The 27145-nt window shown below is 50.3% G+C and overlaps 1 protein-coding gene and 1 long non-coding RNA gene across 2 annotated transcripts; both read left to right on the top strand.

The window, feature by feature from the left end:
- Positions 1-3727: 3727 nt before the first annotated feature.
- LOC106020935 lies at positions 3728-5681 on the top strand. Its single transcript, XR_001196325.3, has 3 exons — positions 3728-3964; positions 4092-4234; positions 4570-5681. It is a non-coding gene; the product is annotated as an uncharacterized LOC106020935 (long non-coding RNA).
- A 574-nt stretch (positions 5682-6255) lies between these two features.
- Positions 6256-26939, top strand: Fbxl19 (F-box and leucine rich repeat protein 19). Its single transcript, XM_040753752.1, is given in 12 exon segments — positions 6256-6583; positions 7703-7903; positions 9303-9446; positions 9571-9657; positions 9738-9953; positions 10457-10489; positions 11613-12124; positions 20931-21094; positions 21210-21371; positions 25523-25704; positions 25706-25742; positions 25847-26939. Coding segments are annotated over 11 exon segments (1893 nt in total). The 5' UTR covers positions 6256-6583; positions 7703-7726; the 3' UTR covers positions 26026-26939.
- The last annotated feature ends 206 nt before the right edge of the window (positions 26940-27145 follow it).

The raw sequence follows: 27145 nt of genomic DNA, 5'->3' as shown, positions 1-27145 counted from the left end.
TTTCTTTCTTTCTTTCTTTCTTTCTTTCTTTCTTTCTTTCTTTCTTTCTTTTTTCAAGGCAGGGTTTCTCTGTACCTTTGGAGCCTGTCCTAAAACTAGCTCTGGCCGGGTGTTGTAGACCAGCCTGGTCTACAAGAGCTAGTTCCAGGACAGTCTCCAAAGCCACAGAGAAACCCTGTCTCGAAAAACCAATTAAAACAAAAACAAAAACAAAAAACTTGCTCTGTAGACCAGGCTGGCCTCAAACTCACAGAGATCCACCTGTCTCTGTCTCCAGAACTCTGGGATTAAAGGCCTACAATCCTTACATGTAAAGACTGTGGAGAATGAGGATGAATATAGTGCTTTTTGTTTTTGAAACCTATCTTTCTTCTCCTCTCCCTCCTCTTATCTTTCCCCTCCCCCCTCTCTTTTTCATTCCTTCCTCCTGTATCTCTGTGTTGCTATGTGCATGTCCACAGGTGCCCTCAGGCCAGAAGAAGCATCAGATCACTGGAGTTGAATTACAGGCAGTCATGAGCTGCCTCATGCAAGTGATGAAAATTGAACTCCAATACTCCACAAGAGCAACAAATGCTTTTAACTGCTGAGTCATCTCTACTGCTTCCTAAAAAAAGGAAGCAGGTACTTGGCTCTAGCTGTTTCTTTATCAAATAATACAAACTAATTCAGAAGTTTTAGAATTTTTGAAGAAAAGTTGGAAGTCTATCTGCATGAAAGTTTTTCTGTAGTTATGTCAAATGTACATAACTGGATTTTGTCAGTATAGGATGTTACAGTAGTTTTGAACTTGGGCTCTGGACTTGAGTTTTAATTCCAACTCTTTCTTCCCTCCTTTCTTTTTCTTTCTTTCTTTCTTTCTTTTTTTCTGTGACAGGGTTTCTCTGTGGCTTTGGAGTCTATCCTGGTGGCACTAACTCTGCAGACCAGGCTGGCCTCTAACTCACAGAGATCTGTCTACCTCTTCCTCCCAAGGTCTGGGATTAAAGGTGTGTGCTACCAACACCCAGCAACTCTTATCATTTATCTCTTGTGTATAGTTGAGTGTAGAAATATCAAATGTGAGTCTTCTCTACTACTATAAAACTTGTGTTTAGGACATGGAATTAAAATATTTTCAATTTCTCTCTCCATGTAAGACTTTTATGCAAATTGTTTTTAGTCTTCTCTACCCTGTAAAACCTTTGTTTACACAAAGGTCTACTACCCTAGTCTAGGAATTTGATGGCCTGGAGCAGTGACCAGTGCTTGGAGCAGTGACTCCTTTCCCCCACCTCCTTCATTTCCTGTGCACCAATTATTTTCAGAGGAGCCAACTGAATAAGAGCCGGGTGTTGTGGCGCACGCCTTTAATCCCAGCATTTGGGAGGCAGAGGAAGGCGGATCTCTGTGAGTAGAGACCAGCCTGGTCTACATAGCTACTTCTAGGACAGGCTCCGGAGCCACAGAGAAACCCTGTCTTAAAAAAAACCAAAACAACAATCAAAACAAACAAATGAACAGATTGTGAGGCTGGACCCAGACACAGTTACCATATGCACTAGAATAAAACTAAACCATTTCTTTGTGTGTTTGCGTTTTCAAGTCCCTCGTCCCCCCCCCCCGGAGACAGGGTTTTTCTGTGTAGCTCTGGCTGTGCTGGAACTTGTTCTGTAGATCAGGCTGGCCTTGAACTCAGAGATTCACCTACCTCTGCCTCTCAAGTGCTGGGATTAAAGACCTGTACTGCTGTAGAATATTATTTTAAGATGTGTTACTGGGGCTGGAGAGATGGCTCAGAGGTTAAGAGCACTGACTATTCTTCCAGAGGTCCTGAGTTCAATTCCCAGCAACCACAAGGTGGCTCACAACCATTTACATTTCAATCTGGTGCCCTCTTCTGGCATGTAGGCAGACTACTGTATATGAAATATATAAATAAATCTAAAAAAAGATGTGTTCATTTCTTTATACTATGAAACATTGCAAAGATGTGTTGCATTCTTTTATGTAGCATTTGTTTAACTATGTGAAGCTGTGTTACTTTGCTTGTCTAAAACACCTGATTAGTCTAATAAAGAACTGAAGAGTAAATAGCAAGGCAGGAGAAAGGATAGGCAGGGCTGGCAGGCAGAGAGAATAAATAGAAAAGGGGAGATAAAGAAAACAGGAATCAAGGAGCAAGAGAGCAAGAAGAGAAGACGCTAAGGGCCAGCCATCCAGCCACAGAGTAAGAGTGAAAGTAAGGTACACAGAAGTAGAGAAAGATGGGCTGGAGACATGGCTCAGGGGTTAAGAGCACTGGATGCTCTTCCAGAGGTCCTGAGTTCAATTCCTAGCAACCACACTGTGGCTCACAACCATCGATGCCCTCTTCTAGCATAAAGTCATAATTCAGATAGAGTACTCATACATAAACAATTCTTTAAAAACAAAAAACAAATGCCCAGAGGCAAAAAGTAGGTGGGATAATTTAAGAAAAGCTGATTAGAAACAACCCAAGGTAAAGCGGGGCATTTATAGGGCTCTGTGTGTATGATTTGGGGACTGGATCGCAGGTCCCCCAAAAAGTACAGAGTAAAAACAGTCAACAAGGGCTGGGTGGTGAAGGTGCAAGCCTTTAATCCCAGCACTGGGGAGGCAGAGGCAGGCGGATCTCTGTGAGTTCGAGGCCAGCCTGGTCTACAGAGCGAGTGCCAGGACAGCCTCCAAAGCCACAGAGAAACCCTGTCTCAAAAAACCAAAAAAAAAAAAAAAAGAAAGAAAGAAAGAAAGAAAGAAAGAAATCTGCCTGCCTCTCCCTCCCAAGGGCTGGGATTAAGAAGTGGGCCACCAGGCCCCATCCACTCTTACGGGATTCTTAGGAGGATCAAATGAGAAACTGAAAACATTTAGAGGTATTCGAGGTAGGACTGAGATGTAGCTCATGGTAGAGTGCTGGCCTAGCACCAATGATCGCTGGTTTGAGTCCCAGCATGGCAAAACCAAACAAAACCTGGGAGGTGGACTCAGTAAGCTTAGAAGTCAACGCAGGACAATAAATGAAATCTCATTTTATTTATTTATTTTGGGGGGGTTGGTTTTGAGACAGGGTTTCTCTGTGGCTTTGGAGGCTGTCCTGGAACTAGGTCTTGTCTCGATCTCACAGAGATCCACCTGCCTCCAGAGTGCTGGGATTAAAGGTGTGTGCCACCACCGTCCAGCGATGAAATCTCATTTGGGAATTATCGGAAGGCTTTACTAGGGCAGTGGAATTTTAATAGGGACTCGAAGGATAAACTACTGGGTGGGGACATGGAATAGAAGGAAAAGTGCCACTTTGGTCCATGTGTGGACAGTGCTAGTAAGGCAGTCCTTGCAGGCTGGAGTGAAAGACCAGAAAGCAGTCCTTGCCGGCTGGAGTGAAAGACCAGAAAGCAGTCCTTGCCGGCTGGAGTAAAAGCAGAGTGGATTTAAAGTGTTCAAACACTTCCCTGGAAACTGAGACTGATGTGTTGGCTGCAAGGAGCCTCCATTTACCTTTTTTTTGGGGGGGGGTTTCGAGACAGGGTTTCTCTGTATTGTTTTGGAGGCTGTTCTGGAACTCACTCTGTAGACCTCGAACTCACAAAGATCCGCCTGTCTCTGCCTCCCGAGTGCTGGGATTAAAGGCGTGTGCCACCAACGCCCGGCTCCATTTACCTTAGGGCTAGTAGTACTAACAAACTGCGACTTGACACAGTTTTGGTCAGAGTTAACTTCCCAGGCAGAAAAACCACACCCACCAAGTCTCCAGCAGGGCTGGAAACTCAGTGGAGACGAGGAAGCCGGGGGACTGGCTTGAGGTAGTAGTGAGCGGATTTTCCAGGGCGCAGGAGGAATATCAAGATAGCATAAAGCAGACCCATTGGCATCCTAGAGGTCAGAGGAAGCCCGCAAGGCTGAAAAGACAGGGCAGGAGGCTTCTCAGCATACAAACGCTACAAGTTCGTGTTGAGGAAATTTGGTCAGTGTGCGAGTCCTCTGTTAAAAGGAGAGATGGCGCCCCCTGGGAAAAGTGCTGGGTAGAGATGGACGGAAGACGGGTGGGGGTTAAGATGGGGGTAATCTACTCCTCAGTTTTCTTCTCACAGAAGCCATCTGTCCGGCATGGTGGATTCCTGGGCTTCCAAAACGAAAGGCCTGGAAGGGACCTCGAAAAAATAACTGCCGTCACATGCCCCGTACCAGAACTGGTTACTTTCTTGAACACTTTTAACGCTAACTCTGCTTGAAGGTGAGTATTACCACCCCTCTTTTCGGATAAGAAACTGAGGTTTGATGACTTCCTAAGGCGGGAAGAGATTTTGCATATTCCAAGGCCTTCTTCCTTTGGTACGGCTGACGTGTAAGGTATCGATTTGCAAAGGTTTGGGAGTAGGAGCATCGCGTGTGAGATGCCCAGGCTTCCTAAGGGACAACAGCGTGGGTGTACTTTCCGGCGAGAACCACGCCTCCCTTGCTGCGACAATATTTGTTATGGATGATTTCTTTTAAAACATGAAATCCTCACTATTCGGGAAGGCGGATATTCTATACTCCCTGATCACCCCGATGTTTCTCTCTCACCAGCACTGATTCCCACAGGTGACATCAATTCTCCACTGGAGAATGAAAGCCTGAGACTACATTTCCCTGCAAGCCCTTTACAAAAGAAGGCCAGGAGGAAATAGACTTTCCGTTTCCGTTCGCTTGCAATTTGGCGTGTTCGAGGTGATACATATTTCAACAGCTAGTGTCCTTTCTCTGTACAGCTAAAGAAGAGACTACATACCTCAGCAGGTACAGGCACCGAGGGCAAGCGACTAGGTTGCCATCTCTACAAGCAGTGCTTTCGTACTTAATCGCAGAGAATAGTCTTAGCTGTTGGACTACAAATCCCATAGCATCCTCTGCGCCTTCATCCGCCATCTTTGCGGTAGTCCCCGCCCTCACACTTCCATTGTCTCGACAGAAGATAAAAGGGGGGCGCGGGGAAGACTACAATTCCCGGCCGGCTTTGCACCACCGAGTGCGGGATTTTGATAGTTCAGGCGGGTTAGGCGCTCAAAGTGGTAGAATGAAGCGACCAGGAGAGGTTAGGTAGCCTGCCATCTTTATGGTAGTCTCTTTATCCTCCTGGTTCTGGCATTCTTAAGGATCACAGGAAGACTAGGAAACTACTATTCCCATCCCACTTCATAAGATCGACTTATTAGGTGTACGCCCCTCGTTCGCCATCTTGCTTGTAGTCCTCGTTCCTTTTCACCTTTCCATTGTTCCTGACGAGTAGAAATGGCAGCGGGAAGGCAGCAGATGGACTGCGACTCCCGTCAGGTACCACACACGCGGAGGGTTGTGGACCAGAGGGCGTGTGAGTGCCTGGAAAGGAGGTCGGGTCGGGGGAAAAGGCCATCTTGTTTGTAGTCATCGTTCCCGCTCCTTCTCTATGTCCTGCTACGGGGAGTCTCGGGTCAGCTGGACTATAATTCCCGCCATGCTCGGCTCCCAGCGTGGCTTGCCTTTCGCCATCTTATTTGTAGTGCTGGCTGGCCTCAGTATCCCACTTTTCCCACGATAGCTCCAGAATTTGCAGGACTACATCTCCCGTCGTGCTTTGCACGCGCTCGTCCTGGAAAGTAGAGGTGGTGGAGGAAGGAGGGAGAAGGGGGCGGGGTTCCTCTGGGAGAAGGAGGGAGTAAAAAGGAGGAGGAGGTGGGAAGAAGGGAGGGGAGAGGGAGGAGAGGAGGAAGGAGGAAGGAGCTGAGAAGGGATGAGAGCGGCGACCAGGGCCCGGGGCCGAAGCAGCGCGAGGCTAGGGGACTAGGGGTGCTGAGACACCCCAGCTGCCCCCACCCCCTTCTTGCCTCTGTCCCATCCTTTCCTTACACCCTCCCATTTTAGGAGAGGATTTATCCAAATATTATTTAAATCCCTATATCTCGAGGGTCGCGCGTTTGGAGGGGGGAGGGCGGGGGCGCGCGCAAGCTGGGGGCGGGGCCGGAGCAGCTTCCTTCACCCCCCCCTCTGCGCGCCCCGTCCCCGTAGGTCAAGGGGCCGCAGTACAGGGGCGGACCCAGGGGAGGGGGGCAGGTTGCAGCGACCCCCCCCTCCCCGGGAACCGGCGGTGGGCGGGGTTTGAACCCCGGAAACGGTGGGGGGCCCCCGGGTCTGTCCCTGGACCCCTGGGCAGTTGGAGCTGGGAAGGAGCCAGTTAAGGGTCGGGGGCTTTGGGGAGAGGTGGGGGTGGGGAGCTGAGACTCGTACCCGGGACTGAGTGGGGCCCGGGCAGAAGCTGAGCACCCTGCGCCCGAGGAGCCCCTGTTGGCCTGGGGGGGCTGTGGGACTGAGCCCCCCAGAGCAGGACCTCCCCCTGGAAGGGCCGCGCCGCAGCCCGTGGGAGGGCCTCGCCCCCGGCGCTCCCCATCTCCACTCGCTGCTGTCCCGGCCTCCGCCGGAGGGAGGGGCCGAGCGCCCTCGGGGGGCCGTGGACCCCGGCGTTCTGAGCGTTCCGCGCCCCGCGCCGCCCGGCCCCCCCGCCGCCGATGGCCGCCGACCCGCCGGGAGCTGCCGAGAAGGGAGAGATGGCTCCCGGGACACGTGTGAGGTGGGTTCATGCGGCTCCTCCTCACCCCCAGACCTGGGCAGCTCCCACTCCCATTCATCCTCAGCCTGGCCTCTCCTTGTCTTCCCCGCCCCCAGCCTCACCCTCCCTTTGCTCCAAACTCTTCTCCAACCTTCTTTCCTATAACCTCCCAACCCTAGGGAACTGGCCTTCCTTCCCCGACCCCTCTGCCCCTTGCAGACCTCCCCCTCCATCCCCCGCCTCCAGTCGCCGCCCTCTAGGCCCCTCCCCTAGAGTGCTGGAGGGCCCCATACCCTGTGGATGGTCTGGAAGTCCTTGGAAAGGGGAAGCCAGGGGGAAGCAGGTCTAAGACTGGCTGGGAAGAGACCCTCCAGGCTTGCAGAGTCCATGTGGGATTTCAGAGGATCTGGTTTCCATGGGCAGGAGAGCCCCAGGGGTTCCAGACAATTAGGGATGAAAAGCAGGCTGGTAAGATGTGGGGTAGTGTGGCGGGGGGGATGAAAAAACCGAGCCCACCTTGAATTTTGTTGAGATACTAGGCTGGCTTATAGAATCCCAGGGAACCCGGGTTTCTGAGATTGGATGTCTTGGAGCAGAAGGACTTCTGTGTGGGCTGAGAGGGGGCACTTAAGCATCTCAGGGGTGTCAGCCCTAGGAAGTTGAGAGCACAGTGGGTCATTAGAATGGAGGGGATCTCGTCAGAGGATCCAGTTTTGGAAGGTTTGAATGATTAGTATCCATGAGAAAGAGAAAGGAGAGAGGGAGAAGGAAAAGTGTGGTGTTTGCACCCTGCCATCTGGAGGTAAATCTGGGAGAGCATGGGATGTTTGGGTAACAGGTATGAATTGGAAGCTCCCTGAGGTAATGCTGCAGACACGAAGCCCTTTCCAGGAACCTTGGTTGGAGATGTTAGAGGAGGGGCCTCAGTGTCTCCTTCCTGGGCTTGGGAAGAATAAGCAGGAGGGAATGTTAGAGGAGGGAGTGGCCCACTGCTCAGGACACACACTAGAGGGCTGACCTTCTTGTCTCGAGGGTAGAAATAGGAGCCCTGCCCCATCAGAGGTGCAGGGAGCTTGCGGCCAGGAATCTCTCAGGCCAGCTTCAGCAGGCCTCTCTGACCCTACCACCATCTGCCCACAGCCCTCGGCGTTGCTGACGCCCCCAATGTCGTCGAGCAGCCGGGGGCCGGGGGCCGGAGCGCGCCGACGCCGAACCCGCTGCCGCCGCTGCCGGGCCTGTGTCCGAACTGAGTGCGGGGATTGCCACTTCTGCCGAGACATGAAGAAGTTCGGGGGGCCCGGGCGCATGAAGCAGTCATGCCTGCTTCGGCAGTGCACTGCGGTGAGTCTTGCCCCCCATGTCAGGTTCCTTGGAACCCCAGGCCTGCTTCCCCAGAGCACCATCAGTAGCCCTGGCCTGAGCTCTCTGGGTGTCTAGTGGCTGCTTCCTGAATGTACAGTGCACGTGGTGAGTCTAGCCCCCCACGCCTTGGAATCCCAGGAGTACCTCCCCTGAGCACCATTACACTAGTACTGGCCTGAGCTCTCTGAGTGTCTAGTGGCTGCTTCCTGAATGTACCTGAGAGGTGCTGTTTGTTCATTCGCTCACTTCCTGTCTTCTTCACTGATTTGTTTCAATGTCTGTCTGGTTTTGTCTTTGTCACAAAGTGAGGTTCACTGAAGAATCTGCCTCAGGTCTATAGAGAGCTCAGCCCCTGCTGTATGCCTCTGCCTGGATGTCTGTGCAAGAGGAACCCATCCCTATCACTGGAGAATAGCTTTTGCCTTTGTCTGGCCTCTTACATACACCTTCGGGTATCTTGAGTCCAGGACCCCCTTCTTGTGACCTTGAGCAAATCACTGGTCTTCAAGTACCATTTCTGTAAAATGTTTCTTTTCTGAGTTGCAAAGATTAGACAGTAGTATGCTATGAATGCCCTATTGAAAGGCCTGGTACATACTGGTTATCTGTGAAATGTGGTTTCTTCCATGCCTCCCTCATCCTTTAAGCAGCTCTGGCCACCAAACTGGCCATTCCCCAGTAACCACGAGGAGCTGACTTACCCTTAACATACATCCCTGCCTGCCTCCCGTCCTCCAGCCACGCGTTCCTGCTTGCGTCTGCACCCTCACAGCTGCTTTCCTTCCTCGCCCCCCAGCCCCTTGCCTTACTTTCTGATCCTTCTTGATCTAGATCCATGGCCTTTCGCATCCCTGATAGGATTCAATGTCACCATTGTCCTCCCTAAAGTCACATTGTCTGGAGGCTGCTGCCTTTTCCCCCAAAACTAAGCAGCAGTGGCTTTACATGTTCCCAGGGATCTTTCCCTAATTGGTCTCACTGTATGTTCCAGAGCCACTCTTTGGAACTGAACAACCTTAGAATTACCCCCAAGCTACTGTTCTGAGTATTGTCATTTGTCTGGGGTCTCTTCTACTCCAAGCCAGTTATAATTTCAGGACCACACTAGCCCTGGACCTTGTGCTGACAATTCCAGTAATGACAATAGTTGTGTCTCCAATCCCCTTCATGCTTTGTCTTGTTCTTACCAATGGTCCTGCAAAGGAAAGATCTCTCACCCCTTCGTCAAGATGCAGAAAATCAATCGTTGAAGGTCATCCTGGCAAAAGAACCAAAATAAGGATTTGGCCTGTGGGGTTAGAACCTGCTTCCTCCTACAGCTGATGCTGAAGTTCTGCCCTTGGTTTTGGGGTCTCTAATGCCTCCTCTTTTCCAACAGCCCGTGCTCCCACACACAGCTGTATGCCTCTTGTGTGGGGAGGCAGGGAAGGAGGATACAGTGGAAGGAGAGGAAGAGAAATTTGGTTTGAGCCTCATGGAGTGTACAATTTGCAACGAGATCGTCCACCCTGGCTGCCTGAAGGTGCTAAGTCTAGGAACCCTGAACTCTGGGGTGGGCTAAACTATCAGGTAGTAAGGAGGTAGGCCAGTATATCTCTGGGCATACAGTGGCACCTTCTATTCATTATTTGATCTCTTGCCTACAGATGGGAAAGGCTGAGGGTGTTATTAATTCAGAGATTCCCAACTGCTGGGAGTGCCCCCGATGTACCCAGGAAGGACGGACAAGCAAGGTAAAAGCAGGGACTGGGATAGGGGCAGGGTGGGGGATTGAGAGCTAGGTGGGGCCTCATCCCCAGCTTACACTTTCCAGGATGCAGGTGAGGGTCCAGGGCGCCGTAGGGCTGACAATGGTGATGAAGGCGCTAACCTAGGGGGTGGATGGAAGCTGACAGAGGAGCCGCCACCACCACCTTTGCCCAGAAGAAAGGGACCCTTACCTGCTGGCCCAACCCCCGACGATGTGCCTGGGGCCCCCAAACGCAAGGAGAGGGAGGCGGGGAATGAGCCCCCCACCCCAAGGAAAAAGGTGAGCGGAAGGGTGAGGCTGGTGTAGCTCATGGGATTCTGGGAGCTGTAGTCTTAGCCTGGTGGGTGCATTGGTTCTGGAGCCAGGCCCTGCTTTACCTGGGGAGAGAGGCTAAGTGGATTCCCTCAGAGGTGTTAGCAGTTGTGGCGGGGGCTGTGGATGGAGCATGCTCACTATGAAGAAGAAACATAAGTGAGGAGTAACTGGTACAGGCCAGGAATCTGAGAGACCTGGAGGATTAGGGAGGAGCTACAGAGCATGCTCAAACTACTTCAGAGGCCCAGGGAAGGACTCGAAAGAGCCTGAGGGGGAAGAAAGGAGCTGAGGAGCATGCTCAGTAAGCCAACACACTGATTACAAGGTTAGCATGCTGAGCAGGCTTCCTGGGGTGGGGGCTTCTGGGATTTGTAGTCCAAGAGGAGGACGTGGCCCTTAGTTTGGTAGTCAGTTAGGGCCTCTCTCTAATGGGTTCTCTTTCTTTCCGTATCTCCTTCTCCCGGTAGGTGAAAGGAGGCCGAGAGAGGCACTTGAAGAAGGTGGGTGGAGATGCCTGCCTCCTCCGAGGAGCGGACCCAGGCAGCCCCGGCCTTCTGCCCCCCAGGGTTCTGAATCCGAGCCAGGCATTCTCAGCCTGCCACCCTGGGCTCCCTCCCGAGAGCTGGGAGGTGTGCCGGGGACCTCCCTACCCCTCCCTTCCTTGCCCTCCCTTCCGTGTGGAGACTGAGATCTGTCCCTGCTCATGTTGTCTTGCCCTAACCCCACATGGTTAGACCCCTGGAGAGAGTTGGCTGGGGTGGTAGACTGGGTCCAGGTCATAGGAAGCCCTCATTTCCAGTAACCGTTGGGCTGCCGTCTGACCCGTTTTCCTCAGTTTTCTAAGCCAGAATGTAAAGAAATGTATTTAAATTCTGCCACATCACTGCTTCTTTATATGGTCTTGGCAATTTGTTAGCCACTCAGGACTGACAAATGGGTTGTCTAATTTGTGAGATGAAGACAGCTACTTACTAAGCTTACCTACTATTCCCACAGCACTAGGTATATCCAATGAGATATAAAAGTAATGGGGCCCAGAAAAGTTAAAAGATTGGCCCAAGGTCACACTGCAAAGCCAGAGTTCTGATATTACTCTGCACTAGCAGTCTACACAGAAGGTTCTGTATGACTGTCCAAACAAATCCACCAAATGTCAGTTTGTGACCTTGGATGGACCACTTGGTCTTTTTGAGCCTCACTCAGTTTTCTCATATCTAAAAGGAGGAGCCCAAGTTGTCCCTATGATCGGTCACTGTGAGGACCTGAGTCAGACAGCAAGAGTATTTCACTGCAAGACAGTTACTGCTCTTCCCACATTGTGGACTTGTCTAGTCTAGCTGTTCCATGTTGTAAATGGTGAAGCAGGACTTTACACGTCCCAGAATTGAAAAGGCAAGCCAGCACTCTCTGGGAGTTCATGAGCCATTGACTGACCCACCAGGCTACCTGGACTTTGAATCCACACTGTAGATAAGGAAACTGAAGTCCAGAGATGGACTGTTTGGGAGCAATTAGGAACTCAGGACTGTCTCCTGGGCTCTTCATCCTCTGGTGACTCCTTTTGGGTGAGTGGTTGGGAAAGTCACTTTAGACCCATGTACAGCTTCACCTGTTTCTCTGCAGAAACCAAAGCCACCTATGGCCTCTGCTGAGGGACCTGCAGTGCCATCCCCATCACCACAGAGGGAGAAACTGGAGCGTTTTAAGCGGATGTGCCAGCTGCTGGAGCGGGTGCCTGATACCTCCTCGTCCTCCTCAGACTCGGACTCTGACTCAGACTCATCTGGCACATCGCTTAGTGAGGATGAAGCTCCTGGGGAGGCTCGCAATGGGCGGCGGCCAGCCCGGGGTAGCTCTGGCGAGAAGGAGAACCGTGGGGGGCGGCGGGCTGTACGCCCTGGAAGTGGGGGACCACTGCTCAGCTGGCCCCTGGGTCCTGCCCCACCACCACGGCCTCCACAGTTGGAGCGGCACGTGGTACGCCCACCCCCTCGAAGTCCAGAGCCTGACACTCTGCCTTTGGCTGCTGGATCCGACCACCCTCTGCCTCGGGCTGCCTGGCTTCGTGTCTTCCAGCACCTGGGACCCCGAGAGCTATGTGTCTGCATGCGAGTCTGCCGGACTTGGAGCCGCTGGTGAGTGGCTAGACAGGCCTGAGTTCTGTTGATTCTTGCTTGCTGGGTGACCTCTAACAGGTCTCTGATTCTCTGAATCCTTCCTTCCTTGATGTGTCTGTTGTAATGTGATCCTCTGAGCTCACTTTGCCTCCAGCGCCTCTGTGGAGGAGAGATATGAGAACCAGGAGTTTGAATCTGGACCCTGTGGCTCCAACCATTTCCCTTTTATGTTAAGAGTATACACCAAGCATAGTGTCAGGCGGTGTCCACTTTTCTTGTTCTGAGCTCCATCTTCTGAAAACAGTCTGCTTTGGTCCCAGCTTTGCTAAGGGAGCTGTTGCTCTCTGAAGCAGCTATGCTTGGGCCTCCTGAACCAGCCGACTCCTTCCTCCCTACACCCTCAACTCTGTGTAGGGTCATCTTCCAAAGCCTGTCTTCCCTTCTGATCCTCTCCCAACAAGCTTCCTCTATCATGCTCCCACAGCATGCTGTTCCCCTAATGGAGCATAGAGGCCTTTGGCATGTGGACAAGCTTTCATTATTTATTTTCATGTTCCCTTTAGTTTTTGGGGTTGGGGCACATACTGTGTATCGATTTTTATCTTCATATCCCCAGCATAGTACAAAGACTGTATAGATTGATGTGAAAGAAGTGTTTTACTGAGTAAATTCAAGCTTTTTCCCAGGACTCAGATTCCTGTCAGGGCTTCAACATTGTTGCATCTCCAGCCCTGAGGAGGCTGAGGCAGGAGGAGCCTGAGGCAGGGGGAGCCTGAGTTGGAGGCCTGTCTTGGCTACATAATGATACTTTGCCTCAAAAAAAAAAAAAAAAAAAAAGAGTGTGATGGTTATCTTTGTAACAGCAGCACTCATGAGGGTTGAGCAGGCTTGAAGCTTCCAAGTTAAGTTAGGGGCTAAACAAAACTCCCTCCCTCTTCCTTTGGGACAGGATCTGGAGAGCCACTTCTTTGCCTTCTGGTTTCCGTAGAGCCAGGGAGACTGGTATGTGAGAGCCAGAGGCAAATGCCTCTGGTAGACTGTTTGTTCCAGTGAGTTTATGCCCTGGGGCTAGTTTTTAACTTCCTCATGCCTGCCTGCCTTACTTACTTTCTTTTTTATCCTCCCTCCTTCTCTCCTTTGCCTGTACTAGGAATTGAACCCAGGGACTGGTGGGGAGGCCATCCTCCACTACTGAATTATACTCTGAGCCATCTTCTTCCTTTTTATTTTTGAGACAGACTCTCCAAACTGCATAGGCTGTCCTTGTGATCCTTTTACTCCCAAGTAGCTAGGGTTACAGGTCTGCACCACCAGTCCTGGCCTCATTTTCTTCATTAAAAAAAACAGGATAACCAGGTGGTGTTGAGGAACACTTTTAATCCCAGTACTTGGAAGGCAGAGGCAGGCCTATCTGAGTTTCAAGGCCAGCCTAATCTACAGAGTAAGTTCCAGGTCAGAGTGGTTTCACACAGAAACCATGTCTCAGCGTCCATCCACCCCCCCCCCAAAAAAAGGGTGCTTTGGAAGATTTGATAGACTACAGCATAGATGCAATCACAGAAGTTGCTGAGAGTAACCACACCATCTGATGTAATTCCTGAGGACGTGATTGTCCATGCATTTTTGGCTAGCTCTATGCTTGACACATGGGATCCATGAAGAGACCTGTCGCTGGAGGTGGTCAAAGCAGAGAGACCAGTGAGTGCATAGTGTTTCCAAGTTTGGGCCTTGCAGCCTAGCCCATGGCTTTCATCAATGATGACTTATATCTCATGCGGCCTCTATTTCTCACTTGTAATGTAGTTGGAGCTCAGGTCCTAAGAAGGATTAGCTCTAAAATGCCATTGCACGTAAGGATACCAAAATCCAAACAGCATAGTGTTTGTATATAATCTGCTCACTCAGTAGATGACTTGTAGTTGTCTAATACAATGCAGATAATATGGAAATAGTTACTATACTGTATTGTTTGGGGAGGAACAAAACTTGTCTCCTTCTGTACTTAGGCAGTTTTTGTTTTGAATGTTTCTACCCGTGGGCGGTTGACTCTTTAGATGCAGAACCTCAGATACAGAAGCCAAGTCCTATTTACCTTGTGGGTTTTAATGAGGCGGTTCCGCAGAGCATTTAGCATAGTGCCTGAGGGTACTAAGCCCTCAGTAAATGGTGCCTTCAGGTGAGAACCAACAAGGACAAAGCAGGCTTGTGGGGACCACAGTGGGGGACCTTTCAGGAAGCTCGGCCAGATCTGGGCACTGAAGCAGGAGTGGTAGGGAGGGGTACAGACTGAGACTTCAGGGAGGAAGTGAGGAGACAAAGTTTTGCCAGCGGTTCAGAACCCCCTGCTTCGGTATTGCACCCACACGCCTGCCTCGAAGAGGAATGGCACCTGGGCTTGAGGGCGCAGGTCTGTAATTCCATTACTTGGAGATTGAGGCAGACAGATGGCAACCTCAAGGCTAGCGTCAGCAATTTATTTGGCCCTTCTCAGGATAAAAGGACTAGGAGAAATGAGTGTGGTGGCACACGCCTTTAATCCCAGCTCTTGGGAGGCAGAGGCAGGCAGATCTCTGTAAATTGAGGCCAGCCTGGTCTGCAGAGTGAGTTCCAGGACAACCTCCATTTAATTAAAAAAAAAAAAGAAGAAGAAGAAATAAGGAGAAAGGGGAAAGGGTGGGGGCTGGGGAGATAGTTCTGTCAGTAAAGGATTTGTTGTAAAGACCAAAGTTCCATTCCCAGAACCCATGTAAAAGGCCAGCATTGAGACAAGAGAATTCCTGGGGCTTGCTGGCCAGCCAGCCTAACCTGATCAACAAGCCCTAGTTCCTGGGAAGAGACCCTGTTTCAAAAAAGCAAGGGGGGTGGGGAGCAGCTAGAGAGATGGTTCATCAGTTAAGAGCCTGCACTGCTCTTGAAGAGGACAGGAGTTGTAGAGAGCACCTGTTTATCATGGTCCTAGGTTCAAGCCTTCGTAATGCAGAAAGTTGGGTAGGACTTGCTGACTCATTGTCTGCAGACTGTATTGTGAATGTCAACTAAGTTTGTGATCCAGGAGCCTGGATGGGAGATAGAGATCTTCTTGAAGCTTGGGAATCACAAAGGAGGAGCAGTTTGAGTGGAGAGAGAGTTCAGATTTGATCTCTTGGGTCTGAAAAAGCTTCTGAACCAGTCAGATACCACTGCTGAGAAAGTACAGTCTGGTGCTGACTTGAAATTTTTTATCCTATGAGTAGCAGATTTGACAGAGCAGTGTGGTTCTCAACCTTCTTAATGCCGTGATCCCTGAATACAGTTCCTCATGTTGCGGTGACCCCCCCCAACCATAAAATTATTTTTGTTGCTATTTCATAACTGTAATTTTGCTGCTATTAGGGGTTGTAATGTAAATATCTGGTTTCCGATGGTCATAGGCAACTCCTGTGTGCGGGTCATTCCTATCCCCAAAGGGGTCTTGACCCACAGGTTGAGAACTGCTGATAGAGAGCAGAGACGGAATATGAATGTGAGCTAGAGAAAGAGCAACCCAAGAATTGTGGGAGATCACGGTAGGCCCTACAAAAAGAAGCTGAGGAAGGACAGATGATGAGAGGTCAGGGGAGATGAGTGACCAAAGGTGATAATTGACGCTGTTATCAGGACTAGTGGGAGAATGCTTGCCTAATATGCAGAAGACCTGGGTTCTGTCTCAAGCCACACATACATACACAACCTTGCTATTCTTGGCTATGCTCGAGAGAGGAGAGCCAAAGCCAGAGTCAGACATCAACTCCAAGTCAGGGACTTGGCCCAGTGCTCCTGCTGTGTGTCCCTGGTTTCTGAGAAGGCAGCTGGCATTCACCAGCTATTAAGGCAACAGTGAGTGAATGAGCATAAATGAAGAAATGGGTGTGGGAGAGGTAGAAGAGGGTGTAGCTGGAGAGGTCTAAGTGGGAGAGCAGGCAGTTGCAGGCTTTCCTGTCTGGTGGCTTTGATTATTTAGAACTGGGAGGCAAAGGGCGAGTGGGGGGGTTGTGGAGGAGGTGTTGATGTACTAGGTAGACATTGCAGTTTTCAAGGACGTGGGCAGAGAAGGAAGTAAGGAAGGCAATGGCCCCTGGTCAAGGCTGGCTGGTGGGAGACTGGAGGACAGGGATAGTTTCGGGATCCCAGAGAGCTCTTAGAAGGGAGAACTAGCTGTCGCCTGTGTCCAGAGTGATGCAGAGCCTGTAGAGAGCACTTAGAAGCCTCTGTCCCCAGGGGCAAGATGGGGTTTGAAACTGCAGCAGAGGACAGGAGGATGTGGACTAGGCTGAAGTCAAAACAGGGATGTTGCCAGGTGGTGATGCAAGTCTTTTATTCCAGCACTCGGGAGGCAGAGGCAGGTGAATCTCGGAGTTTGAGGCCAGCGTGGTCTACAGAGCAAGTTCCAGGACAGCTATGGCTATACCGAGAAACCCTGTCTCAAGGAGGGGGAGAGAGAGAGAGAATATTTGTATGCCTTGTCTTTTAAGTGCCACTTTTCACAGTGTCACCTCCTCAGCTAGAAGGACATCCATGGTTCTCTGTCGACCAATTCACAGTCCCATTGGACATATGCTGGGCCCCAGTGAACCCTTCCTGTGCTCCCTTTGGTATGACAAGTCTTTGAAGTCAGAACTCTTACCCCATTTTATGGCTTGAGAAATAGAGGCCCAGGGAGGTCTCCCCAAGTGTGGAACTGGGGTTAAATTTCCCCAGATTAAGCATTCCACTCTGGTTCTGTGCCTGTGACAGTGTGCGTACCTGGCATTGAAGTCCTCTTTGACCTCCCTATTGCCGCTCTGGCTTCCTTGGTAGCCTCATTCATGCCTTTTCCCATTCAGGGTTCAGGCTCCATCCATGTAATACCTACAGGTCCTTGAACAAGATTTCGTTTTTGTTTTTATTTATGTATATTGTGTGCTTGTGTGAGTTATGAGCACGTTGGATCCCCTAGAACCAGAGCATCAGGCAGTTGTGAGCTGCCATGTTGGCTCTGAGAGCCAAACCCAGGTCCTCTGCAAGAGCAGTAAGTGCTCTCTTTACTGCTAAGCCCTCGCTCCAGCTCTTAGGCACATTTTTAACCTCTCCGGGCCTTATTTTTCTTAACTGAACAAAGGAGGTGATAATCATCACCCAGGGATGATGTGGACTTAATGCTTAGTGCAAAGAACAGAACTCAGGACATAGTAACCCTTGAGTAAACAAGTGCTGTTAGTCCTGTAGCCGTCAGCACCATTATGTTAAGGTGAATTGTCCTTGTTCTTGCCTCCTGAGTTTTCCAGAGCTGCCCTGTTTGTTGTCCTGCTCCTGGGTGTAGACAGACTCTGCCCTTGTCCACCTTCCCCTGCCTGGAGTAAGGCTTCATCACAGCCTTAGCTCAGGCATTATCTCTACAGGATGCTCCCTTCTCTTGGTCTGGGTTGAGGGGCTGTGTCCTTATCTTGGTCTTCCCCGGTAGTGTTTTTGTTCCTCGTGACCAGAGGAAGCTGGATACTCGTACCAGTAAGACCTCAGCAGTTGTTGACTACCACACTGAGGGTTAATCTGGGTGTCCTGGACCTGATTGCCACGGTATGAGTTCACTTCAGTCTAGAGACATCAGGGAGACTTCCTGAATGTGAGGTTTAGAGTTGAGCCTTGAAGCACCTGGGAGAGTTAGCCTTCCTGGCAACAAAGAATGTGCCAGAATATGTTGGCACTAGATGGCATTGCATGCCTATATAGGCATGTAGGTATTCTGGCCTGGAGTTTGTGGAATATGATACAGAAACACAATTGGGGATCTGTGAGTATCCGAAAATTAGGATTTTCTTTCCAAGTGTGGTCAACCAGGAGGTCTGCCAGGAGAGGAGCTGGCCAGGAAGGACTTCGGTATAGCAGGTCAGAGTAGCAAAGGAAGAAGCTGGTGATGGAGCTGGCTGTTTTTTCTTAGAATTGCAGAGGTGTGTGTGTTTATTGGTTGAATGGAGGGGTGGAGAGGAGAGACTAGAATGGCAGTTAGAAGGGAAGAATTGAAAGAAAGGAAGGCATAGGCTGTGGGGAGCAGAGGACTTGGTTCCCACTGAAGCCTGACTATAGCCTTTGCTGAAGTGCTGTGGAGTGTTAACAAGGTTTTTATGTTTTGTTTTCATTGTTGTTTGTTGCGCGCTCTCTCTCTCTCTCTCCCTCCCTCCCTCCCTCCCTCCCTCCCTCCCTCCCTCCCTCCCTCCCTCCCTCCTTTAGTCAGGGTCTTAATATGTAGCCCTTTCAGACCTCAAACTTGTGATACACCGTCTTGGCCTCCCATGGACTGTTATTACAGGGGTACACTTCCACGGCCAGTTTGTGTTTTGAGTCAGGCTCTGACTCCAACTACCCAAGGTGACCTCAAACTCCTTAGCCGAGTAATACTCCTACCTCAGCCTCCTGAGCAGCTAGGGCTATCAGCATCTTCTATGTGCCAAGTTACCTGACTCTTCAAGTGACAGCAAATGAAGGCTAAATCTGTTGGTTTTCAAAAGGAAATCTATTGATACTGGGAGTCATTGCATCTCTTTGCTTGTATTTTTTTCGAGACAGGGTTTCTCTGTATTGTTTTGGAGCCTATCCTGGCACTCCATTGTAGACCAGGCTGGCCTCGAACTCACAGAGATCTGCCTGCCTCTGCTTCCTGAGTGCTGGGATTAAAGGCGTGCTCCACCACCGCCCGGCCGCCATTTCATCTTTAACACCTTTCTAATCCATATCATTTGCTTAACTTGTTTTAGGGAGCTGACCTACACCATAGTAACTCCTGACTGGAATGTAATAGTTTTAACTGTATTTATTTAAATTTCATTTCTTTACTGGCTTTTTCATTATATTTATCTGTTTTTGTGTGTGTCGCTCAAGGGGCTGGCAGTGGGGTGAAGTGGGATGAGGTGTCATCCTGGGAATTGAACTCTGTCATCAGCTTTGGCACTAGCACCCTTACCTACTGAGTCATCTCACTGGTTTCTGGTGACAGTGTCCCATTACGCAATGTAGACTGGCTTTTTAATTTTTTCCTTATTTGGGAGGAGGTGAGGTTTAAGAGTGTCAGTTCTCTCTCCACCGTCACATGGTCCTAAGATAGACCTCGGCAGGTCATCAGGCTTGTTTGTTGAGTGTTTTACTGACGAGCATCACCAGTCCTTGTGTTTATTTAAGTTACACACTTCTGTGAACCACTGTTGTCTGCTGTTCATCTCCACTCTCAGTGCTAGAATTGCAGGCATGTGCCTCTACTCCGGGTACAGCACTGGTTCAGGTGCAGATAGAGAATGATTTAAATCGTGCCAAATAGGATGGTAGCACACACCTGCATCCTAGTTGATAGGAAGAACACCTCAAGGTCTTTTGTTTCTTTTTCTGTTATTTGTGGTTTGGTTTTGTTTTCTTTTTTGAGATAGGGTTTCTCTGTGTTGTCCTGACTGTCCTGGATGTCACTCTGTAGACCAGGCTAGCCTCGAACTCAGGGACCACCTGCCTCTGCCTCCTGAGTGCTAGAATTAAAGGTGTGTTTTGAGCCCAGTCTGTCCTAGAACTCATTGTCCTAGAACCAAACTTAGAGATCTACCTGCCTGTGCTTCTTGAGTGCTGGGATTAAAGGCGTGCACCATCATGCCTGGCCCACCTTCAGTTCTAAAGTAGCCTAAACGGTGAGTTCCAAACCAGTTTGGGTTACAGAGTGAGTTTCAGACCAGTCTGGGCTACAGTTTGATATTCTTTCTCAAACAAACCAAAGAAGATAAACCCATGTTATGCAGAGAAAGAGATAGAAGACAGATAAAAGACATAGAAATTCCTCCTCCAACCTCACGTTTCCAGGTCTCATCCCCAGCCTGCCCATCTAGTTCAGTGGGCATTTCCTGGCTCACCTTTGAAAATTACCCAAGCAGAAGGCCGTGGAGTCTGGTGGAACTTCAGGGTATCACAAGATGTTAACAGCTTCCTTAAGGAGAGCTGGGGAAAGACTACTCCATAATATTTGGGAGCCTCCCACTCGATGCGTGTGGACCAGTTGAGTCTTTTGGGGTGCTGGAGTCAGACTTGTTTGCTTCAGAGTCTATGTGTTTGCATTTGTTCTCCAGGGCCTGGAACCCACAAGGCCTTCCATAAACACTTAATAAATGCAAAATGGTGATTCGAGTTGTTGGTGGGAGAGTGCATAATGGAAGCCTGGCTTGATTCATTCGGCACATGGGCAAAGAGTGTGTGGTAGCTCACCTGTACTCTGCACCTGCCTTTAGTGTGTTGGATGCTAGGATCCAGAGGTGAAAAAGGCCAAATCTGCCCCTATGGAACTTACATCCTAGTGGGGGGAACTCCATAATCCAACACACAGAAGATATCAGGGCTATAAGGCCAAAGTTACACACGGCAGAGGAAAGCTGTGGCGTGCCTGTGAGCTGTCCTAACTTAGTAAGGGAGAGCAACCAGGAAGCCAGAGGTAGAGTCTAGGGGCTCTTTTCAGATCTCTTTGGCATTAATTACATCAAATAGTGTGTATGAAGTTTGTGTAGCTATCTGGCAAAGCACTTTATAAGTTGTAAGGTCCATGAACTGTAATTATTTCATTTGATCTTAAAGCGGCCCTGCAAGCAGCCTGAGTCATTATCTTCAGTTTATAACTGAAGTCTTTCTGACTCAGGGAGAGGAATGGACTTGCCCAGGGTCTTCCTTCCAGTTAGCAATGATGTGGGGTCCTAAATCCAGTCCTTTGGTCTAAGGGCCAGAAGATTCTTGCTGTCCTTGGGACAGGAAAGAGCTGGGGAGCTGATGAGAGTTGAGACTGAGGACTCTGTCTCCCCCCTGTGGCTGGCAGGTGCTACGACAAGCGTCTGTGGCCTAGGATGGACCTAAGCCGAAGGAAGTCACTGACCCCACCCATGCTTAGTGGAGTTGTTCGCCGCCAGCCGCGTGCTCTGGACCTCAGCTGGACAGGTGTCTCCAAAAAGCAGCTCATGTGGCTTCTGAATCGACTGCAAGGTAGGGCTGGTGGTGAGTCAGGACGTGGGGGGTGGGGCAGGACAGGACACACACACACACGACAGCAAGGCGGTACGGGGAAGTCCCAGCATCTGCTTCCTGACCTTGCTTCTAGGCCTGCAGGAGTTGGTGCTTTCCGGGTGCTCCTGGCTCTCCGTCTCAGCCCTGGGCTCGGCCCCACTGCCAGCGCTTCGGCTCTTGGACCTCCGCTGGATTGAAGATGTCAAAGACTCACAGCTTCGTGAGCTGCTGCTGCCTCCACCAGACACTAAACCAGGTTTATCCACCGTGTGTTCATGTGCAGATGGGTTAGGTAGAGTGGAGATGTGGGCTCTGAATGCTGCTCAGTAAGAATGGAAGAACACAGGAGTCTGAGCGGAAGACCTGTCTTGGCCATTTTTCATTCACTCACTTTCCTGCTGCGTGCTTGGAACTAAGTCACAAAAGGAGAGGGCTTCCTAGGAAGGGAAGGCCTGGTGAGGAGGGTTGTGTTCAGACATCCTCTCTGGCCCCAGCAGTCTCTTCATACCAGTGCTAGAAGAGGCTCCAGAGAGGGCACTTCAGTGTGTCACCCTGTGCTTTAACTCTCCTTGTCTAATCGCGTGGGTAAAGGCCACTTTTTTGTTTCCTATGTCTAGGGAACTCAGCCTCTACCACTGAGCTCATGGGGTTGGGCTTTGTTGTTAATGTGGTTTTACACAGGGTCTCATTATGTAGACCAGGCTGGCTTCAAAGTCAAGGGATGAGCTTTTGTCTCCCATATGCTGGGATTAGTGTGAACCATGTCTTAGTTTTTGTTCTTGTTTGGTTTTGAGACAGCTTTTGTTCTGTTGCCTAGTCCAACCTGGAACCTGTGATCTCCTGGGTACTGAGTTGAGAGATGTGGACCACCGTCCTTGGATACAGCCAGTATTTTTCACAGTGGTGGCTGAGGGCTAGGTTAGCTGCCCTACGCCATCCCTGTAGTTAGTTGTTTCAACCTTCTTGCCAAGCTCTCTCCAGTTCTGGGACCTTTTCCTTTTCCCGTCTTCTTTACCTCTGATGCTACACCATCCTTCATCTAATTAACAGCTGTCCTTTTAAGTTCCTTGGAGGAAAAGACCCCACACTTGTATTTTGTTTTTCTTAGTCTTTCACATTTTACGTCTCTGAGACTGAATCCATGGGGAAGAGGATTCGGGACAGTCTTACTGTAGGTTCTCACCAAGTGTGACTGTGAGCAGGGCGGCTGGGGCTTCAGTGGGACCCACACCCTTTCATCCTGCCTTCCTTCTTTTTCTGATCATTTGTTTCTTCCACTCAGGAAGCTGTCTCAGCTCTTATTTAATATGCTCAGTTTTCTCACTTCTGTGACATACACTAATATCCCCTGTCCTTTTCCCCACAAGTTCTGAATAACCTTCCTTTCTTCTGGTAGACTTGGGCTGTGGCCAGTCTGTAAATGTGCTTCTTCTCTAGGCTGTGAGCTGTGTGGAGGGTTAGAATCAGGGCTTGCCAAGTTGAATGCCCACAGAGGTAGTAACAGAAGTGATGTTTGGGTGCCAGACCTTAGGAAGTGGCACCAGCAGCCCTATTGCTGCCATTCATTGTCAGGGTAAAGTAAGCATGGGTTTTCAAGAAAAGTCTGATCTAAATTTCTATATTGAAATATCATTTAAGGAGGCAGAGAGATGGTTCAGCGGCTACTCTCCTTCCACAGGGCCTGTGTTTCAATCTCAGCACCTACATGGTTGTTCACAACCATCTGTAACTCAAGTTCCAGGGGACACAATAACCTTTTCTGACTTCCTATGCCACTTCACACGTATAGTATACATGCAAGCAAAATACCCATCTATTTAAAACATATAGCCGATCAGTGGTGACTGAACACCTTTAATCCTGCAATCGGGAGGAAGAGACAGCAGCCTGGTCTACAGAGTTAGAGAGTTCCAGGACAGCCAGGGCTACACAGAGAAACCCTGTCTTGAAAAACAAAGCAAGAACAACAAATTGTTAGTCATTCGCTTAAAAGTTGTTTTTGTTTGTTTTTTCGAGGCAGGGTTTCTCTGTGGCTTTGGAGGTTGTCCTGGAACTAGCTCTTGTAGACCAGGCTGATCTCGAACTCCCAGAGATCCACCTGCCTGTGTGCCACCAACGCCCAGATCACTAAAAAGTTTTAAGCCAGGCTGGGTGTAGTGGCCCACCTTGTAGTCCCAGTACTCCTGAGGCAGAAGCAGGGGAGTAAGCAGCTAGCCTGAGCTAAATACTAAGATTTTTGTCTCAAAAATAAATTTTACAGAGTAATTCTAAGTGAAGCTTAGTAGTCCATTTCTGTGATCTGAGATACTCAGGAATTGAGGCAGGAGTATCAGGAATTCAGGGCAAGCCTAGGCAACTGAAAGTAAATGAGGATACAGGTTAGTGGAGAGTGTTCACCTAACACATGCAGCCCTAGGTTCAATCCCTAAGGACTCCCCACCTGCCCCACCATGATTTTCAGCACTGTGCAGATGCCACAGAACATTTTTGGAAATTTGTCTTGTTAGTCTGTGACATCTGGTGATGTTTTTCTCAGAGCTAGGCTACTGCCTGGCAGGTGATAGCATTGTGGTAAGAATTTGATTCAGTCCCTAGATCTGGGGGTACTGGCTCTGTTACTTCTTAAGCATGGGTTCTTTGACAGGTGACTTTGTGACCTGAGCCTCAGTATCCCCATCTGTGAACAGAGGTGATCAAAGGAGAGGCTTGGCTTCCTTTATTTTTATTATTTAAAATTATATGCATATATCTGTGTGTGGATGTGCACATGAGTGCAGATGCTCATACAGGCCAGGGGTGTCAGATGCAGGTGGCAGTGGCCCTTCTGATGTAGGTACTAGGAAGGATGGTGTGCCTAACCACTGAGCCATCTCTGTAGCCCTGAGGCTTTTTTTTTTTTTTTTCTGTAGCTAGCCCAGGCTGTCCTGGAACTCACTCAGATTTACAGAGCTCCACCTGCTTCTGCCTTCCACTTACTGATATTAAAGGTGTGCGCCACCTCTGCCTGACCAGGCCTTGACTTCATAGAGTGTAGTTACAAGCCTAACAGTGTTTCTGCAAGAGAATTTGGAAGAAAAGTAAACCTGAGATCTTGGGCCTCCTGCTAGACCTACGGCAGTTCTGGGGCGAGGCCTGTTCTCCACCAGTCAGGCTCTCAAGCCAGCAGTATGGAGTGGGAGGACACTAAACCCTTTCCCCCGAAGACGGGAGAAGGAGACCTCTGGACTCATTCTGCAGTGACCAGCATTCTCTTTTGTGCATAGGTCATTCCATCAGGATTTGTGGATAGAGCCATTTGTGGAGTCAGCATTCGATGGGGAAGTTACCCTGTCCTGCTTAGTTTTCTATAGCTGTGATAAGACATTGTGACCAAAGGAACTTCGGGAGGGGAGGGTTAATTTCATCTTATACCTTGTAGTTCATTATGAAGTCAGGGTAGGAAGTCAAGGCGGGAACTGAAGCAGAGACCATGGAGGTACACTGCTAACTGGCTTGCCCATGGCTTGCTCAGCTTGCCTCTGTTATACCAGACCAGATCTGCTTGCCCACAGTGAACTGTGCGGTCCCACATCAGTCATTAATAAGAAACATGCCCCTACAGACTTGCCTGCAGGCCAATCTGATTGAGGCCATTCTTCAGTTGACATTCTCTCTTCGAAGATGATTCTGGCTTGTGTCAAACTGACAAAAATAAAAAGGAGAAAACCTAGCCAGCACATACCTCCAGAGCATTTCACGCAGAGGAGAGATAGTATTTTGTGTTTGAGAATGGTTCCTTGATAGTAAAAAGTAGATCAGGCATGGTAGCATTCAGCAGGTAGAGACAGAATTGCTGCTAATTTGAGGCCAACTAGGGCTATAGGGAGTTCAGGCCAGCCAGAGTTACGTAGCAAGAGTGTAGGAGGGTGTCTGTGGTCAGATCTGGTTCTTGATGGAGAAGGGACAAGAGGAGTTCAAGTGAGGCTGTTGAGCCAGAACAGTGACCTCACTAGTCATGGGGAGGGTGGGGGAGTGTTGTTTATTGGATTCAGGGAGAAAATACTAGGCATCCTACTAGGGACAGAGCAGTGAGCAAAAGTTCCTACTTTCTTGAACTGACATTTTTATGTAGGGAGAAAAAGATCCCTAAGGAAAAATGTATACAGTGAATCAGATACTGGGGGTGGGAGTTAGGAGAGGAATGTGAAGACTTGAGCGCCCATGGGAGGCTTCCTGAGGGGATAGGAGCAACTGTCAGATGGCCAGACAACATTGGGTGCTGTGGGTGTTTGGAAGAGCAAATCATATGGGGCAGAGTGGGGGGGCTCTCACATGTTGGGAGGGGGTGCGGGGAGATAATGAGGGCAGAGCTCTGGGGTAGGGTCCAGGGAGGAGGGGCCTTGAGTGCTAAATTCTTTGTCTTCCCAGGGCAAACAGAGAGCAGGGGTCGGCTGCAGGGTGTGGCAGAACTTCGCCTGGCAGGCCTGGAACTCACTGATGCCTCCCTGAGGCTCTTACTGCGCCACGCTCCCCAGCTCAGTGCCCTGGATTTGAGTCACTGCGCCCATGTTGGGGACCCAAGTGTCCACCTCCTCACAGCTCCCACTTCCCCCTCTCCGAGAGACACTGGTGCACCTCAACCTTGCTGGTGAGTGCGATCCTGTCTGCCTTGCTTGCCTGGCGATGTGGACCCTGTCCACTGTCTACTGCCCACTCACCTACGTAGTCTGAGCCGCTATGCCTCATCTTCAGGGTGCCACCGCCTCACGGACCACTGCCTTCCACTGTTCCGTCGCTGCCCACGTCTTCGCCGCCTGGACCTACGCTCCTGCCGCCAGCTCTCACCTGAAGCTTGTGCCCGGTTGGCAGCTGCTGGGCCACCTGGCCCCTTTCGCTGCCCAGAAGAGAAACTACTTCTCAAGGACAGCTAGTTGGGTGCCTATGCTCCCTTCCCCCGGGACTGTGCCTCTCCCTTTCATTCCACCCGCGGGAGGCCAGGTTACTTCTCTGGTGACTTGGCTCTCCTCTGCGTTCAGTGACTTGAGCTTCCTGCCCAGTGACTTGAGCCAGCCCTCCCCTCCCGCCTGCACTGAAGTCTCTGGGGCTCTTGCTCCCCGCCTCTCCCTTCCCCGCTTCACCGTCCTCCCCTGGGGGAGTGGGTCAGCAGGTACTGGGGAGGGGCTGAGCCACAGGGACGGCGGGAGGGGCGGTGAAGGTGCACGTCTCAAGTAGGAAGAGTGAGGAGGTGGCATCTTGTACACAGGATACTGTTGTGGGGAGGGCAGAAAGCAGACCAACAAGGGTTCAGGGAACAAAGACCAGTTGGGTGGGATGGGGCCAAAAAGGGAAACCAGAGGAGCAATTGGGGATCCAGGTATCAGATAGGGGGCTCGAGAAGCCAAGAAACCCAGGACTGGGGCTGGGGGAGGAGCAGATGTGGAGATAGTGCCCTCTCTGGGTTACCCCTCTCCCTTCCAGCAGATTCCACTTCTTTCCCCGCCCAGACTCCTTGAACGTCACTGAACATGGCAGCTATTGCAAGGAGTAGGGCCACGGGCTACCTGTTGTCCAGCTCGTGGTGAGGGGAGTGTTGAGGGGGAGCCCAGACCCCTGCCTGGCTCTCTACACAATATTTGGACATTCATCTGTACTGAAGTGTTACTTGAACCCGGGGAACCTCGGAATTGGGGGATTGTGGTGTGAGGGGACCGGCTTGACCAAGACTGGGCTGGTGGGTACCCAGTTTGGACTGTCCCACCCCCAGCTCTTACTGTCTTGAACAGCTCCACCCCTCTGACTTGAGTTGGGGGTGGGAGATATCAGCTTAAAGATGAGCAAGATGGGACTTCTCCAGTTTGGCTCTTCCCATTTTTTCATCGTCATGGAAACGTGTGTCCCATTTGCCTAGGGAACTGCCACTCCTGGTTGCATGGAAATAGCAGCCAATGGAAACCTCCAGAAATCAGTACTAAGACTGGAAATGGTCCCTCTTAGTTGCTGTGGGAACTTAGTAACAGACTCTTGGCATCTCCACTCTCTACACCCCTTCCC

The sequence above is a fragment of the Mesocricetus auratus genome, unplaced genomic scaffold, assembly GCF_017639785.1.
Source record: "Mesocricetus auratus isolate SY011 unplaced genomic scaffold, BCM_Maur_2.0 Super-Scaffold_4256, whole genome shotgun sequence".
Lineage (NCBI taxonomy): Eukaryota > Metazoa > Chordata > Mammalia > Rodentia > Cricetidae > Mesocricetus > Mesocricetus auratus.
Note: the sequence above shows the minus strand (reverse complement) of the source record. Positions and strands in the feature narration are given on the sequence as shown.